This window comes from Culex quinquefasciatus, chromosome 2 (assembly GCF_015732765.1).
Source record: "Culex quinquefasciatus strain JHB chromosome 2, VPISU_Cqui_1.0_pri_paternal, whole genome shotgun sequence".
NCBI classification, from domain to species: Eukaryota; Metazoa; Arthropoda; class Insecta; order Diptera; family Culicidae; genus Culex; species Culex quinquefasciatus.
Window position 1 is genome coordinate 210089138 of NC_051862.1, and position 16852 is coordinate 210105989.

At 35.8% G+C, this 16852-nt stretch overlaps 2 protein-coding genes across 2 annotated transcripts in view; one reads left to right on the forward strand and one right to left on the reverse strand.

The window, feature by feature from the left end:
• Window positions 1–16852, forward strand: part of LOC6033298 (potassium voltage-gated channel protein Shaw) — a 149027-nt gene that overhangs the window by 66465 nt on the left and 65710 nt on the right. Inside the window, exon 5 of the mRNA XM_038252208.1 lies at window positions 1154–1271. Within this exon, the coding sequence (XP_038108136.1) occupies window positions 1154–1271 (118 nt within the window). The remainder of the gene's footprint in view (window positions 1–1153; window positions 1272–16852) is intronic.
• On the reverse strand, window positions 10956–12536 carry LOC6033299 (alpha-amylase A). The gene has a single exon (XM_001843713.2). It carries the CDS (start codon window positions 12526–12528, stop codon window positions 10999–11001), a length of 1530 nt encoding a protein of 509 aa, XP_001843765.2. The 5' UTR covers window positions 12529–12536; the 3' UTR covers window positions 10956–10998.

A 16852-nucleotide genomic window follows, 5' to 3' on the forward strand; every position in this document is an offset into this window, starting at 1 on the left:
GTGGTTCAACGAGGAAAAACACGGTCCACATGGTCCAATGTATCTCTCTTTCTCCACGTGGGAGTGTGGAAATGCACTTCCGGCCATATGCAAAGCGCATGGTTGTGGTGGTGGTGAAAATGTTGCTGAAATTTGTTGGCGTTCCGGTACGGTGGGCCTGGATGCCAAGCGACGACGAGACCACCAATGATGAATGGAGCATTTGTAACCATTAGGAGTTTGCATAGGGTTGAGACCTGAGAGAGGAGCAGTTTCGGTGGGTTGGAAAAGCAAATTTGCAATTTGCAATCAGTGAAAGCTGTGGGAAAGGTGGTTGAACCTGCAATTGAAACATCGACTCACATTTGCATTTTGGGAAAAAAAATGTTTCGTCTTCAAAGAGAAATAGGAAAATTCTGCCAAAAAATAGTTTATTTATAAATTAATTTACAAAATTAGAAACCTCCTATTGGCGATAGATCATTTGCTATCATCAAACATCAACCAACAAACATGCAAACCAACTCTCCTAACCAAAATGCATACATAATCAACAGCCACAAATTACCACCCCAAATTATATTCCACCTGCCACTGATTGCAATTGATATCGTAAATTGAAATTCAACCACCAAAAAACAGCTCGTCACGCCACCGATGACGAATCAACACCAAATGCTAATAACGCAAATATTTACGAGCTCCGAGCTTGCACACTGAATGCTTGCTTGATTAAACGACAATGCACCAAAGTCATTAACCACCCACACACAAATGTCCCACCGAAAACCTCCCCTCCAAAAGGTGCCAAACCTCTGCGGCAGTCAAATGCAATTTGAATAATTAATTGCAAGCCAACGCCATCAGCCGCTTGAACAACGCACTTCATTACCACCTTTTGGCACCACTGCAACAGGCTAATCAAAATGCCTCAAATTCCCCTGACGAGCTGATGTAGGCAGCTGCACAGTTTAAATTTTGATGAGTTTAGTTTTCGTTGATTATGTCTAATTTTTTAACGGTGCAACCAAATTTGTTCAACGATGTTATGACGCAAATTAGTGCCATTATTTGAACAAATTTGGTGGTGATCCCATGAAAAACGCGCTGTGACCCACAAAACCGCGAAAACAGCCGAAAATTTCAACAACGTTTTCACGCTTTTTTTTTTCAGGACGGGCAAGCTGCACTATCCGACCGACGTCTGTGGGCCGCTGTTCGAGGAGGAGCTGGAATTTTGGGGCCTCGACTCCAACCAGGTGGAACCGTGCTGCTGGATGACGTACACGCAGGTGAGTTAGATTACGGTAGTTTGCATGAAGGTTCAAACATTTGAATTTATTTTTATAGCCAAACAATTAGTATGAGGTAAACAACTTTCCGATAATCCGAAAAGATTTTTATTTCATTTTTAAACTATAGCATATTCCAAATCATAGGAAAAATTAAAATTGTCCTCCGTTCGATTCTAATTATTGCAATCTCTGCATCAAACTTATATAGGGGGAGAGGGGGTAATATGCAACCCCTAAGGGAAAACTGTGATTTCTCAACCATTACAGCATTACTGTGGAAGAATTTTGTTCGATGTTCTAAACCAACTATTATTCTTCGTCAGCTATGTGAAAAAAAATCTTAAAAAACCTCAAAATTGTTCGAAAACATCAAATTTCTAAAAACATGTCTGATTCATTTCCAACAACCAAGCGGGGCAAAATGCACTACAACAATAGGGCAAAATGCACCACAACATGGGGCAAAATGCACCGAGTAAAAGCAGTTTTCACAAGTCACCACTAGATGACACCGCTGTTGCATTTTGCCCCGACTACGATTTTTGTAGAAAATTTAATTAAATATTCATTTTTTGATGTTTTTGGACTCATCTATCTACAGAATAACGAAGATTATGGCAAAAACTATCTGCCTCAAAACTTACAATCATAATGAAAATTCAAAGAAAATTAGATGAAAACACAACATTTTAATGATTTGCAAATAACTTAAGCTGATTTTATACTACGAAGCTCCAATTTCTATGATTTTTGAAGCTTCCAATTTCAATGATTTTTTACCCGAACAATTCTTCCAAATACCGAGAAAAAGAGGGGGTGCATTTTGCCCCTTTCCCCTAATCGTGGAAATCAGGATTTTTTTCAAAACTCCCGGAAATATCCGGGAAATTTAAAATTTATTCTATATGGTCCTGATCAATATTTCAGCAACAAATTCGTAGTGAACATTGATGGTAAAAAAAAGTCTTAAAATCAATCTATGGTTTTAAAACTTGCAAATAATTATTCAATTTCAGGATTGTTTCAATGTCATATGATATACATACAACAAATTGTTACATAATATAGAAAATTTACAAAAAAAGCAGGTTAAAACAGGGTTGCAACAATCTGCTAAATATATGTTTGAACTGATCATCACAATTTGATGAAACTTTAGTTTCTAATTTAAATAATTATTAAAACAGTTTCACAAAGTTTGTGATGCCAACAATCACGATATTGATACACATTATTTTACAGTTATTCCAACGTTACTCTAACAAGGTTGTTACGTTGGATTGGAAACATGACTTTTACAGCTCGATTGGAAAACGGAGAATAATATATCGCCTTTCCATATAAGCAGCCATTCCTAGAAAACAGCATAATATAATCTGGTTTCAAGTGGTAAACATTCATTTGAAATTTGGGAATTCCTGGAAATTTTCAACAAACAACAATCACGGAAATTTCCCGATTTTTTTCATTGAATAACCAATGAAAATCGAAGCAAAACTAACCCAGATATCGCCATTCATTGAAGAGAAATTATTCGCATCAAAATTTAGTTTTCAAAATAACCTTTAATAGGCAATGCACGTTCGTATACGAGATGTATTAATGAAATTCGCTAAAATTTAAATCTATAAGCAATTCTAACTTTTTTTATTTGAAATTTGGACAGGATTTTTTTAAGTTACAGCCCAAATTTTAATTTCAATGACCTTAGAACTTATATCGGAAAAATGATGTTTTATCAATAAAAATCAATAACGGCGTGAAAAATTCTGCAAATGAATCAGAATTAATATCAAATTATCATTCAGCAAGCCAAAATAAAAAAAAAAACTTGGCTTGAAAAGTATTTTGATTATTTCAAGCTTTTTATTCCATTTAAAAAATTAAAAAATATGAAAATTAAAATAGCAAGCCATACTGCCCACCATTGAAAAAACAGCTAATATCCACTTTTGGCAAAAACGAGATATTAGCACCAGGTGGTAGAGGATGTTCCAACGCATGTTCTGGAACTTGAATTTTACTGAAATGGTGTTTAGACTTGGCTGCCAATGCGAAAAACCAAACGGCTAATATGCCACTCTTATGGGAAATTGCTTGACGGAGATTTTGTGACAAACACTAAAACGCGTTTTTCTCGGAATACTTGATTTGGCATAATACCCGAATTTTCAATTATGGGCAGCATAGTCTTAATATTTAAATGCAAAAAGTGTTTAAAATGCATTTTACACTTGATTAGTTGTTTTTTAATCATTAGTTTTGAAAAAAAAAGTAAGATTTGACGAAAACAAAAAAAAATAGCGAAAAAAAACTTTTTGGGATACTTAGCATCGAAAATTTTCAAAAATTTAAAAGATAATCAAATCAACATAAACTTGCTAAAAATGATTTTAAACGCAGGGGAATGCATTTTAAATTAATTTCATCTAATTGCACTTAAATTTCCATTGAAATTTTTAAGTTTTTTGAAATACAAAGTTTTTGCCCCCTGATTTTTCGGGCCAACTATGAAGGTGGGTTGACAAAAACATTAAATGAAATTTCTACCAGCCTTATTTACTAACATTTGATTGAAAAAAGTTTTATAAAATGTATTTTGTACTTGTTCAGTTGTTTTTGTTTTTTTAATATGATTTGACGAAAACAAACACCGAAATTTAACAAAAATGCAATAGACTTTTGAAAACAAAAACATGCTAAAAATGATTCAAAACGCAGAGGAATGCATTTTAAATTAATTTCAGATGGAATTTAATTTAATGGAAATTCAGGTGAATTCCATCAAAATTTTTAAGTTTTGTGTGAAAAATATCTGCCCCTTAATTTTTGGGCCGATTTTGAAAGGGAGAGACATTTTTTTTAATATTTGTAGCTTTAATTAAATATATTTGTAGCCTAAACATTGAATAAGCAAAAAATAAAGCAGCCTAATAAGGCGTTAATTTTAAAGAACGATATTTGATTCCAACATTGATTTAGCATTTTGTAAAAAATAATTCTTTGTTTTTGTACATGAGTCGAATTTTAATTCAATGTTGCTGGAATTTTCACATTTTTGATTAAATTTTTATAATTTTTAAATTTCATTGGCAACGATGCAAACAAATAGCATTATCATATGAATGTCAAAAAAAATAACTTAAGACATTCTTACATATAAAATTTCGATACAGAATTTGACACAAACCCGTTCAATTTTTATAAGGCAGAAAAAACGAATTTTCTGCTGAGTTTAGAATTAATTCAAATTTTAAAAATAAATTTATGAAAAAATAATTGAAAAATTGATGTATAAAAAACACTAAACCATCTTTGTTTATATTAAAATAACACTGAAAAATAGACTGCTTCATAAACAAAAAAAATAATCTAAATGTGAATTTGTAAAAAGGTATACATTCCAATTGTTGAAATTGGTATGGAGTGCCACATTTGATTTTTAAAGAATATCTTTTTTTTAGAAAAAGAATGGTATAATATTTTAGATGATGTATTACTATTAATTTATTTCATATTTAGATGATTTATAATGGTTAATTAATTACGAGTCAGAAAGAAATGGTGCCAACGAGCTCTGGTTTAAAAAAAAATCTGCTAATATTTGTTTTAAATTAATTTTTAAAAAGAGACACTTTTTGGATAATCCAGATGAAGTTATTTTATGGTTCAAAAACGTTGAAAATCTGAAATAGGCTGTAACTTGGGCAAACAAACTCTTTTAAGGCATGTTTCTGTTTTGAAATTGTCACAGGAACACAAATATGATAAAATTATTACCAGAAAATGGGATCTAAAGACGAGCAAAAATTTACAATAAAAAAAAATCACTAAAAGTAAAAGTGTCTATTTTATTTGTTAAACTGCCTTACCCAAAGCGTTATCATTCTCAGATGGTAGTCCCAGATGTCCCCTACAAGCTACAGATTGAAACGAGTTGATATCTGGATTTATTTGAGTTTGAAAATTGTGCAATTTTTCACTAAAATGCCAATAACTCGCTTTAAATTTCACCAATTGGGATGCTTCACCCTGCATTTTGTTGGATTTCAAGCCATTTCAAATGCATTTTGAATCTTGAAATTTAGTTAAAGTTACAGCCTTTTTCAGATTTTTGACGTTTTTTAACCATTAAACTTTCTGTCCCAATTTGCCCCACTTCCCGTTGGCCTATTGTGCTCATATTTTGGCCAGATGCTAGTATTATATGTACAAACAATCCCTAAAAATTTCAGGTTGATGCGAGATGGGTATGCTTTGCTCGTGGACTCGCTCTTAATTCCACAACTTGCTTCTCATTCATTTCTCACCAACACTGATCAACGCAGAAATAGCAACCGATTGACGGCCCTTTTTCCAACCCCCCGAAACTGTCATCACTCTATCAATATCAAGAAATCGATTCCCTGCGTCGCTTCGGGGCCGGAAGCACACCTGTCAATCTGTAGCAATCTTCCGGTATTGACACCCACCCGCCTAAACTCACAGTTTTGCCCGTTTCAATTCTCAGGACTATTGTTCATTTCCCACGCCGTCCACCGACCAACCGACGGCCAACGACTGATGACGATTGAGATCGTCCCGGTCGCAGGGGGTATTTCGCAATGATTTATTCCTGCTGGTGGTCCAGGAGCATCGGTTCCCACAATCAATCCTGGAGGCATTTCCGGCCAATGACGTGCCAGGACTGGGGAGTCTGTGGGAGGGAAATGAAATCTGGGTAAAATAACGCATTTTTTTGTAGGCGAGATTGAAATAAATCTCTCATAAAGGTCTTCAATTCAACAATCATTTAAATTTATAAAATTTTACACACTTCTAAAATTAACCTTTTTGACTGTGCATTAAAAACTGCGAATTCATCGTTTCACTTCATTCGCGCAGTTTCATAATCGCTGCAAAGCCTGGCAGCCCAGTAGATGCTGTTGTTTGATTTGCACTTGACAAGCGGAAAGATTGATGGAAGGAAGGAAATCGTTTGCTCCGCTAGTCAAAGTCAGCTCGAGAAGGTCGTCCTGGACTCGGTCGGAACACCAGCCAGCCAGCCAGACCAAAGAGTCCGGAGATCTTTATGATTGTTGATGTTGCTGTTTTGGGGCGGAGATGACTGATGGAGAAATGGAGCAACTCAGTTTTGAGCGAAAGCAAATGTTTGCACGGAGAAATTTTATCTGTTTTGACGAGCCCCTGTTAAGAGTTTCATAAAACAGTTGATGAGCTTGTGAAAAATGCATCCGCCACCACGATGACGAAGGGGCTCACTCTCGGATGAAATCTATCTCCCAAATGATTGCACTTCTGCTCGGGGAAATGGAGCAAACTATTTGCACTTATTTTATTTTTTATTTTTTGTCGTTGTTCTTGTGTTGCGTTCCGGGTGAAAAGCTTTTAGAATAAATCTTTCATATTGCATTTTTATTCAGATTCTTGCGTACATTTCCGATTCCTTTCCCTTGAGATAGAGAGAGAGTGAGCGTCATCGTTGCATAAATGTAGGGGAAAGGCTTTTAGCTCAAGAGGCAAAAGGAAAAACCGAAAGAGAGAGATGGCATCGCAAATAGAGCGCAAACTGAGGGAAAGATAAGTTTTCCGGGTTTGATGCTCCCTTTCCGGAGAACAGTGAGTTACAAACATTTTGATGTAGAAAAAATACTATAATTTAAAAATGCATTTGAAAGATGATTAAAATAACAATGAAATTCAAATAACTTTATATTTTTTATGATGAATGCACTTCACTTAAAATTGAATATTAAATAATATTTTCTTGGTGAAAAATCGCCTTATGACCAATATGTTTTTTAAATTCATTCCCTACTTCTGAATTTCATTGTTTTAAAATCCCTAAAATTAATTTTCAGGTTGAAAACCAACAATTTTAACAGTTAAAAAATAATATTCAATCCAATTATGTAAAATATTATATTTACTTTTATATTAAGGTTTCAAAGTACAGGAGTTCTTTAGATTTTCGCGATTTATTTCGCAATTTATTATTTAATTTTTGTATTGGATGAAACTTTTATCCAAACATTCCCTACTTCAAAAGCAGCAATTTTGCATGCTTGAAATTTCCACACAAGTCGTAGGTAGGTTTTGTAGGTTTTGATTTCGCGGAAAAAAATGGTACAAGGAATAAATCATTTCTTTTACTATTTATCATTAAAAGTATATTTTTACTTTAAGTTTGATACACAAAACAGATATTAATTTATTTTCGATTTTTTTTATTTATTAAGGGGTTACAGACATGTAGAAAATCAAAAAATTTCATATTAAATAAAAATCACTTAATTCACTAAAAAGATGATTTTCAATCACTCCTGAAAGTTTCATGAAGATATTTCATGACTGAACTGAGTTAGAGACGAATTAAGCTCATAATTTTGCCATGCGCAAAGAGAAACTGTCAAACTTTGTTAACGTTTTTCTTTAAACACCAAGTTGATTTACGGGTGCCTCGATATCTCGCGATGGGATGGCCCAAATTGGCTGAAATTTGGAGTGAAGACTCTCAAGACATATTCCGTGTGCATGACGAAGCCCGATTTTAAAATTTTGCTTTTTTAAAAAATACAAAAATCAAAAACTGGCGATTTTTTATATGAAAAACATAAAAATATTTTTATCTTTTTTTAGAATTCAGTTTTTGAAAATTGGCCTTCGTCATGCACACAGGACCGGTTAAACGAGTCTTCACCAAAATTTTGAGCTGATTTGGTCAAAGCAATGTTGAGATATCGTGGCACCCGTTTTTTTGAAACTGCTAACTTAAAATAGTTATATCTCGGCAAAGGTATATCCAAATGTCTTCATATTTGTTTTGTTAATAAATGAAAATATATATTTTAATGCCCTGCAAAAAGATTTAAAAAATAGTTTAAATGTGTGCTCATACCAACCCCAGACATTTTTGACGATTTACATGTATGTAACCCCTTAAGAACACAAGAAATATTGAGAATGTGGAGAATGTGCGCCGTTTTGGAGTTTAAGTCCCTTTTAGGTAAAAATCATCTGAATTTTTATCATTTTTCGTCTGATTTTCAAAGTCTCAGAGAGAAAATAAGAGGAATTTGTTTACCATTTCAAAATTTTCATGAAAAATAAATATGATATTATTGAAATGCTGAGTCAATTTCCTAAAATTTTCTTTCTGTGACTTTGAAAATCGTACAAATAGTTTCTGAGACACAGCCTTAGAAAGAATTCAAATCGATGAAAATTCTGTAGTTTTCAACTGACGATACAAACTATTTGTTCGATTTTTAATAATAAAAAGTGATACCTATGTGAATATTTTTGTGATCTCTTCAATTAAAATAATTTTAATATTTTAAAATTTGGTCAAGAATATGAAACTTAGAAATTTATCTATTTACAGATCTTTTCAAAGGCTATTCTTGATTCTAAAATTTTGGAATAATTTTTTATTGTAAATATCAGAAAATTTCACAAAAGTTCAATTTTTTAGCTTTCGAAATAAAGCCATTAATTTCCTAAATATCGGTAATATTTCAAAGGGATTCCGAAAAGGATTTGTGTCCAAAAAATGTATAAAAATGGCTCAAAAAACGGGTAAATTTGAATCTTTTTATGTGTCATAAAAGAGATAAAATTCAAACATTAAATTTTCAATCTCTACTCCAATTCCTCTTTCTTGAAACAATAAGTCCGAATAATACAAATACAATACAATCAGTAAAGCGAATATATTTTGAATGTTATGTCCCTCGGATCTGACCAAAAACTCGTTTCGTAAAATTTCGATAACGCGTGATTATTACAAGCAAACCCCTGATGTATATAAATCAAATTTTTAGTAATTTTCTGCTCTACAACTTTGTAGAACATTGTTACACTCTAAAAAATAACCCTGCAAAGTTACTAAAACACAAAATTCCAAAATGAAAAATTTTGTTAAAAATTAAAAAAATGACCCTCCTGGGTCAATGTAGATTCGAAAAGAACATAAAATTTCCCATAAATGACACGTTCGAAAAAAATTGAGTAACGAAAAATTGCAGCGTTTTTATAGCTTTTTAAGTGTTTTTTTTATTGAAAAATACATTTTTTCGGAATTCTGAGTACGCCATCAAATCGAGCGTACAATTTTACATAAAAGTCCCTTTGACACCAAATTTCTATCTCATCACCGATTCAGGCTGCAAATTATTGAAAAACACCTCTTTTTTCGCGTGTTCAAAAATGGAAGGACTCGTACTGCCCTTTCGTCACGAGATATCAAAAAACGGATCTCGGATTCGTGATCAGAGACAAAAGTTACCCCTTAGGACAAAGTTTCACGCAAATCGAGGAGGGGTCGGGGTAACTGCTGGAAAAGAAAATGATTGACATCTCATCAATGGCAAAAATTAAAAAAGATTTTTTTTATTTAAAATTTATACTTGACATTTGACATGAAAGAAGTTTTTTTTAAATATAAGATTATTTGAACTTTTGATATCATTTTGGAAAAAAAACAAACATTTTTAGGATTAAAATGTTAAGCTTGATAAAAAAATAAAAGAAAAATATGGTTGCTCACTGTGCATTTGTAGCAACAAAATAAACATGCATTCCTTCAGCAATACACAAAAGATGCACCCCGGGTGCATCGTTCCGGTATATTTGCATCATAACATATCGTTGCCGTTTTTCAAACAGACAAACTGCCTCCAACAACCCACTCCCTGCTCCCTTCCAAGACTCCCATGCACGAGCCGTTATTGATCCGAATGGTAAACATTTGGCCAACACTCTACCGCTATTTGGTTTCAATTTTCGTAATCGAACCCATCGAACCTGGGACCTGGTGCCGGACCACTGAAGCAAAACGTCCAATTTATGACTGTTTAGAGTTCTGATTTTAAACAACAAACCTTACTGGGTTGCCACAAATCTGCTTTGCTTGGGCCTGGTACGGTGCTGATTTGCCATGTTGCCACGGGCAGCTGATGCTGACAGACTTTGTTTGGTGGTTGGCAATGGAGATATTGGAAGGTATGTTGTAAAATATGGAATACCACAAAATTACAGAAGACAAAAATTGTGAATTTAAAAGAAATATCGTCATACCTATTTTTTTTTAGTTTTTTTTTTCTAGAAATTAAAGTACAACAATGGTCTAGCTGAATTGCCAAAATTGCCAGCAACTCCCCGATGTGGGTCAGCACGGCGTCCAACATTGCTATGGGTATGACGAGTATCAATATTTGCTCTGGCAACATGGAAACCAAATTGGAAAGTTCATAAAATTAAGCTGGCCAGTCGAAACGGATCCCTTCTCAGAGCACTTACTCCCCAGTCCAGACACACCATTCCGGATCAAATTCCCCAGCTTTTATTGAAACTCCCCACCCTTCTCTCGGTGGACGTGATATTTCATACAAAATGTTTACTTTGTAACACCCAGAAGGAGATGAATCCTACTCACATTCTCCGAGCGTTATTATCACGCTTGGCAAAAAAGGGATAACAGAGGTGAGAGCTATCGTTTGGACGTGAGAAAAGTTTTCGCCCACGTGTTTTACGATCATGGGAAATTTATATCTGCCGTATTTTGGTATCGCCAGAGGCGTTCATAAAGGCAAGCAATATCTGCGATGCTGGGAAGTTACTTCCGCAAAAGGGTAAATATCGACCGGGTTTGGAAGTTGAAATGAACTGCTTTGTGTGAGCTACGTCGGAAGTTGAATCGTTTTATTAGATCTGTTTTGACATTTTACAACCGAGACTCAATGTGAATCGCCACCACACCATCCTCAGCATCCCGAGCAATACTGATTGAAGCTCGACCATCGGCCAAAACCGAGATGCTCTTACCGGTACAAGCGCTTCCAACCTTCTCCCCAGATATAACGTCACAATAAACTCCAGCAGGCAACCCGGTCTGCACAACCTCCAACATGTCCTGCCCGGGTTCGTTGTTGAACGCCACAAAGCCACAGCTGCCCCGTCCAAAGGCAATCTTGTTCTGCCCACTGGAGAACCAGTTCGTCATCGGGGTTCCCCAGCAAACGTTCCGGAAGTTGATCATGTTGGTTATCTGGCGCCAGCGATGCTCGCAAACCCAACCGTTTCCACAGCTACCGTCCGGATTGATCGACGGAGAGATAATGTTGTTGTTGGCATCCTCCGGAGGTCCCTGGTCCGAATCGTCGAAGAAGAACGAACTCATGATACGGAGTTGACCGAAGGGGAAGGCTGCCGCGAATGCGGTTGCCATCTTGTACGGTCTTGGCGCCTTATGGGTCAAAATGTTACCGCCTTGTCCTCCCGAGCCATGATCGCGTTGATTGTCGTGGTTATCTACGAAAACTAGGGCATCTCTCGAAGGTAGCAGTCCCCAGTCTACACCCAAAGTTTGCAGCCAAATTAGGGCGTCGTTACCCACGAAGGCACGCCCAACGTAGAACGAGTACATGAACTCCGTGACCGTTCCCAGGTGGGTGTACTCGTACTTCCGAATCGCTTCATGCGGACCATTATCGATGACCTCCTGCATCATGAAGGCACGCGATCCCGGCGCAAATCCAAAGCTCGGGTCCAAATTCTTCAACCTACCAAAGATGACCTCCATATCTCCGGGCCACATGTGCTTGGCAGCATCCACACGGAAACCAGCAACTCCCAAGTCAATCAGATGATTCAAAAAGTCAACCGACCGATCTCGCACATTCCCGACCGCTTGGTTCAAATCAGGCAAACCCAGCAGCTCACAGTCCCTCACCTGCACAGCGTTACCCCAGTCGGTGATCTGACACGAAGGGTTAAAGTCCGCGTCGCCGAACGGCACCGCCGGGAAGTACCGATCCCTCGGAATCGCCGTAGACCCTCCGACTCCAACTCCCACTCCGTCCCCGCTATCACCCGGATGAGCCGCCATATGGTTGATGATGATGTCCACGTACAGCCGCACCCCCACGGCGTTACACCGGCGGGACATGTCCAGAAAGTCTTGCTCGTTGCCCGACCGAGAGATAATCTTGAACGAAACCGGCTGATAGCGCTCCCACCAGGGTCGGTTGGCGCCACGTTGCACGATGACGTACTCGTTGACCGGGGACAGTTGAATGCCGCCGAAACCTCGCGGTCCCAGGAAGCGCTCACATTCCAGCGCAATGTCCGAGAACTTCCACTCAAACAGGTGCACGATCGTGCTGTGACCGGGCCAGAAGTGCGGATCGTGCTGGCCGTGGACGACGGCCGCTGCCGCGAGTAGGGTTAAAAGTAACACCACTTTTGACTTCATGTTTATTCGATTTCTGCCAGCTTGTCACTCAAGCCTTTATATAGGGGTTCAGTTATCAGCTCAAAGCTTATCGAAAAGGTTTGTTTTGGCAAGATAACTTCTTAATAATAGATTGCATCCGGCTCAGTGCCATGACCTACGCTGCCCATGTTCGCATAAATGTCCCATATGCAAAAACAGCAGGCTGAGAAAAACGCATTTGAAGTTTGTCCCACACATAAGGCTACGTGTTAAGTTTTCGTGTAAAAACTGAATTTCCTCCTGATTCTAGAACAAAGTACTGGATGTTATAGACTATTGTGAAAGAGCACACGATTTTGAACCAAACTGCATCATCAACTCAAAAACGATGAAAATGCATATGGGACATTTATGCGATCAGGGGGACGGTTAGTGGGAATTCTCTACAGTCTATCTTAATTTTGTAAAGATTAAGCAATCCCAAAACTGACCAACATCTCCTAACAACCCGCCACCGCAAAATCACTCACTGTAATGTGAAAAGCTGTTGTTCGCTGCTGCTCCAACACTGGACAGCTTACGGATGAGATGTTTCTGTGGGAGCTCCTCGTATTTTTTGGTTCACTGGTGAGACATGATAGTCAATCTGGAAGAAGATTACTGCTTGGAAATGCTTTCTCGCGTGATTTTGCATTTAACGGTGCACATCAACCAAAGCTTTTGCACCCAGATTTTTGTTACAGACATTTTAGTATCTTCAAAACTACCACTGATATTTTTGTTTATTCAACTCCTAAGCTACTACCGTCAACTGGGGCGAATTGGACAGCAGTTTTAACCATGTTAGAGCACTGGTTGGTTTCGGATAGAACAGACTTAAACCAACAAAATGTGTACATCCATATCCAAATTTAAAACCTTTAAGTGCTCTAAACACTGCTGTCCCTATTCAGACTGTAGTCCCGATTCACCCCAGATGACGGTATTTCCATAAAGATTTACAACAAAATTTATTAATTGATATATACAAATTATTTCAGGATTGGGTCCGTAAGTTCAACAATTTCAACCCTCAAGTTCGGTAGTAAAATGGTACTGTGTGCGGACGGAGAGGATTAATCCCGAAATTACCGAGAGTACTTTACTCATGGGTTCATTTAAGCATAAGCATAAGCATAGGTGCCCACCCGCAGTTGCTACTCCGTTATTGACCAACTTTAAAAAAGTTCATCTATCAAAAAAACTAAAAAGAACCGGTTCTGAGACTCGAACCCAAGACCTTCGGCAAAGTGAACCGTGCCACCAAGGTTCGATGATTAAGTGGCGGTCATTTGTCCATATAAGCCATTCAATGGGATGAACTGTAACTGTTTCAATGAACAAATGAACACGCGGGAGGTTTTTACTCTCGCAAAATAGTACTTTCCTCACGTTTCATTTCGGGAGGACTATCTGCTCGGTCTTTAACTTCCCAAATATCCAAATATCCAAAGCATAAAAGAGCGAAAGTTTTTTAAGGTGCTACTGGAAACCGGTTCTGAAATAATAAACTTCTATGCCACATACATCCTTCCATCGGATGGGGAAGTAAAACGTCGGTCCCGGCCTTGGTTGTTGTTAGGCCGTTAAGTCAAAGTGATTATTGAAAATTTGTTTGACAATATTATCGATCCTTGTAATATTTTTTTTTCAAACATTCGTATTTTTTGCACCATCCAAACAATAAAGATTTATTTTTTAAGTTCTCTCAAACATATCAATCAATCATGAAAATACGTTTTTTTTTATTTATTTTTTATGATAAAATGTAAAATCTCATTATATTTTTTTCAATGGATCTATTTTTTCTGAAAAATCCTAGCAATTACTTACAACTTTTCCAAAGACAATTATGGTGAAGCCGTTGATCATTTTCGAAGAAAATTAATCATCACTATAAAATATTCTGTACTAAATTCAATTTAACGAATTTCAAAACCTAAAGTAATCACCATGTGCCGGAGTTGAGTTCTTCAAGCAACTGAAAGAATTTTCGATCTAAATTAAATGCGTTTAAAAATTTATATAATTGTGTGGTGTAAGGCACTAAATCTTTTCTCAAGACACAGAATTCCGAACAACATGCCTAGGTCCTTCAAAATAGCTTCTATATATAAAGGGAATGTATAGAACAAAATTTGAACGAAAAATAAATTAATACAAAGAAAATTCGATTTGCAAAAATGTTGATAATTATTCCCTTTTGTTTCTAATTTGAAGTGAAGTTGTAAACAAATTGTATGCTGAAAATTTTAGCAAAAGTGTTGATCTTGAGAATTTGAATAATCATTTATTAAGAACTTATTCCACATGACTAAATTGAAATTAAATACATGGAATTAAATCAAGAAACTGAAATTTTATATGAGCAATTCTTCACCAAAACCGGAAATGGATTTTATTTGTATTTTTTGGCTGCAATTTTGGCTGCTGTCCATACAAAAATGGTATGTAAATATTCAAACAGCTGTAACTTTTGAGTAAAATTTCTGATCAATTTGGTATCTTCGGCAAAGTTGTAGGTATTGTTGAGGACTTTTGAGAAAAAAATAGGTACACGGAAAAAAAATTGTGGATTTTTTTATCAACTAAAACTCAATTTCCCAAAATACGTATTTTTTGATTTTCGAGATTTTTTGATATGTTTTAGGGGACAAAAATCCGCAACATTTGAGCCATAGAGAAACATGGTCAAAAAATCTGCCGCCGAGTTATAAACTTTTGAAAAAATAGTGATTTTTGGAAAAATCGAAGTTTCATGCAAAAACAAGTTCGACATTATTTTTCAATGCAAAATTGAATTTGCAATCGAAAAGTACTTAACAGATTTTTTGATAAAGGGCTCCGTTTTCAAGATACAGCACCGAAAGTTTGATTTTAGCGAAATATTTGCAGTTGTTCTATTTTTGAATATAGTGACCATGAGTGACCGTTTCTAAAATTTTGTTTTTTGAAAGTTCAGAAAATTTGCTATAAAATTAACCATGAGACATTGAAGAAAAAGAAACACGAAAATTTAAGTTTTCTTAATCTCACCAAAACAATCCACCATTTTCTAATGACGATATCTCAGCAAAAAATGGTCCGACTTTCAATTTTAATACTTGAAAAATTCGTGAAATTTTCCGATCTTTTCGAAAAAAATATTTTGAATTTTTTTTAAAACAAGATTAGCATTTTAAATTGGCGTAATATTCAATGTATGGCCCTTTTAAAATGTTAGTCTTGATTTAAAAAATTTCAAAATATTTTTTTCGAAAAGATCGGAAAATTTCACGAATGTTTCATGTATTAACATTGATAATCAAACCATTAATTGCTGAGATATCGTCATTAGAAAATGGTGGGTTATTTTGGTGAGATTAAGAAAACTTCAATTTTCGTGTTTCTTTTTCTCAAAGCGGCTCTATCTCAGCCACCCGAGGTCCAATCTTCAATGTCTCTTAGACAACTTTAAAGCAAATTTTCTGAACTTTTCAAAAAAACAATTTAAAGACGGTCACTCATGGTCATTTTTTTTAAATTGAACAACTTCAAATATTTCGCTAAAATCAAACTTTCGGTGGATATATTTAAAAAACGAAGCCCTTTATCAAAAAATCTGTTAAGTACTTTTCGATTGCAAATTCAATTTTGCATTAAAAAATAATGTCAAACTTGTTTTTGCATGAATCTTCGATTTTTTCCAAAAATCACTGTTTTTTCAACTCGGCGGCAGATTTTTTGACCATGTTTCTCTATGGCTCAAAAGATGTGGATTTTTGTCCCCTTAAACATATCAAAAAATCTCGAAAATCAAAAAATACGTATTTGGGGAAATTGAGTTTTAGTGAAAAAAAGTTGATAAAAAAATCTGCAATTTTTTTTTCCTTGTACCTATTTTTTCTCAAAAGTCCTCAACAATACCTACAACTTTGCTGAAGACACCAAATTGATCAGAAAATTCACTCAAAAGTTACAGCTGTTTGAATATTTACATACCATTTTTGTATGGACAGCAGCCAAAATTGTATGGAGACTTGTATGGGTGAACCAATGACGCAAAATAGCTTATTTGGTCATAGGGAAGCCCCCACAAAGTTTAAGTCAAATCAAAAAATACAAAAAATAAAAATGGTCGAAATCGGCCGATTTCGCTCATTTATGGAATGATCATTTTAAACATATTTAGCATAGCATTGGTGTCTACCCGTAGCTGCTACTTCGTTATTGACCAGGACCCCCAAACATTGCTCCGTGGACCACAGATGAAAGGTAGGAACCAATCATCACCCTTTCGTAATTTTCAAAGGTCCCTATCGTGCTGATCAATACCGACGCCGGC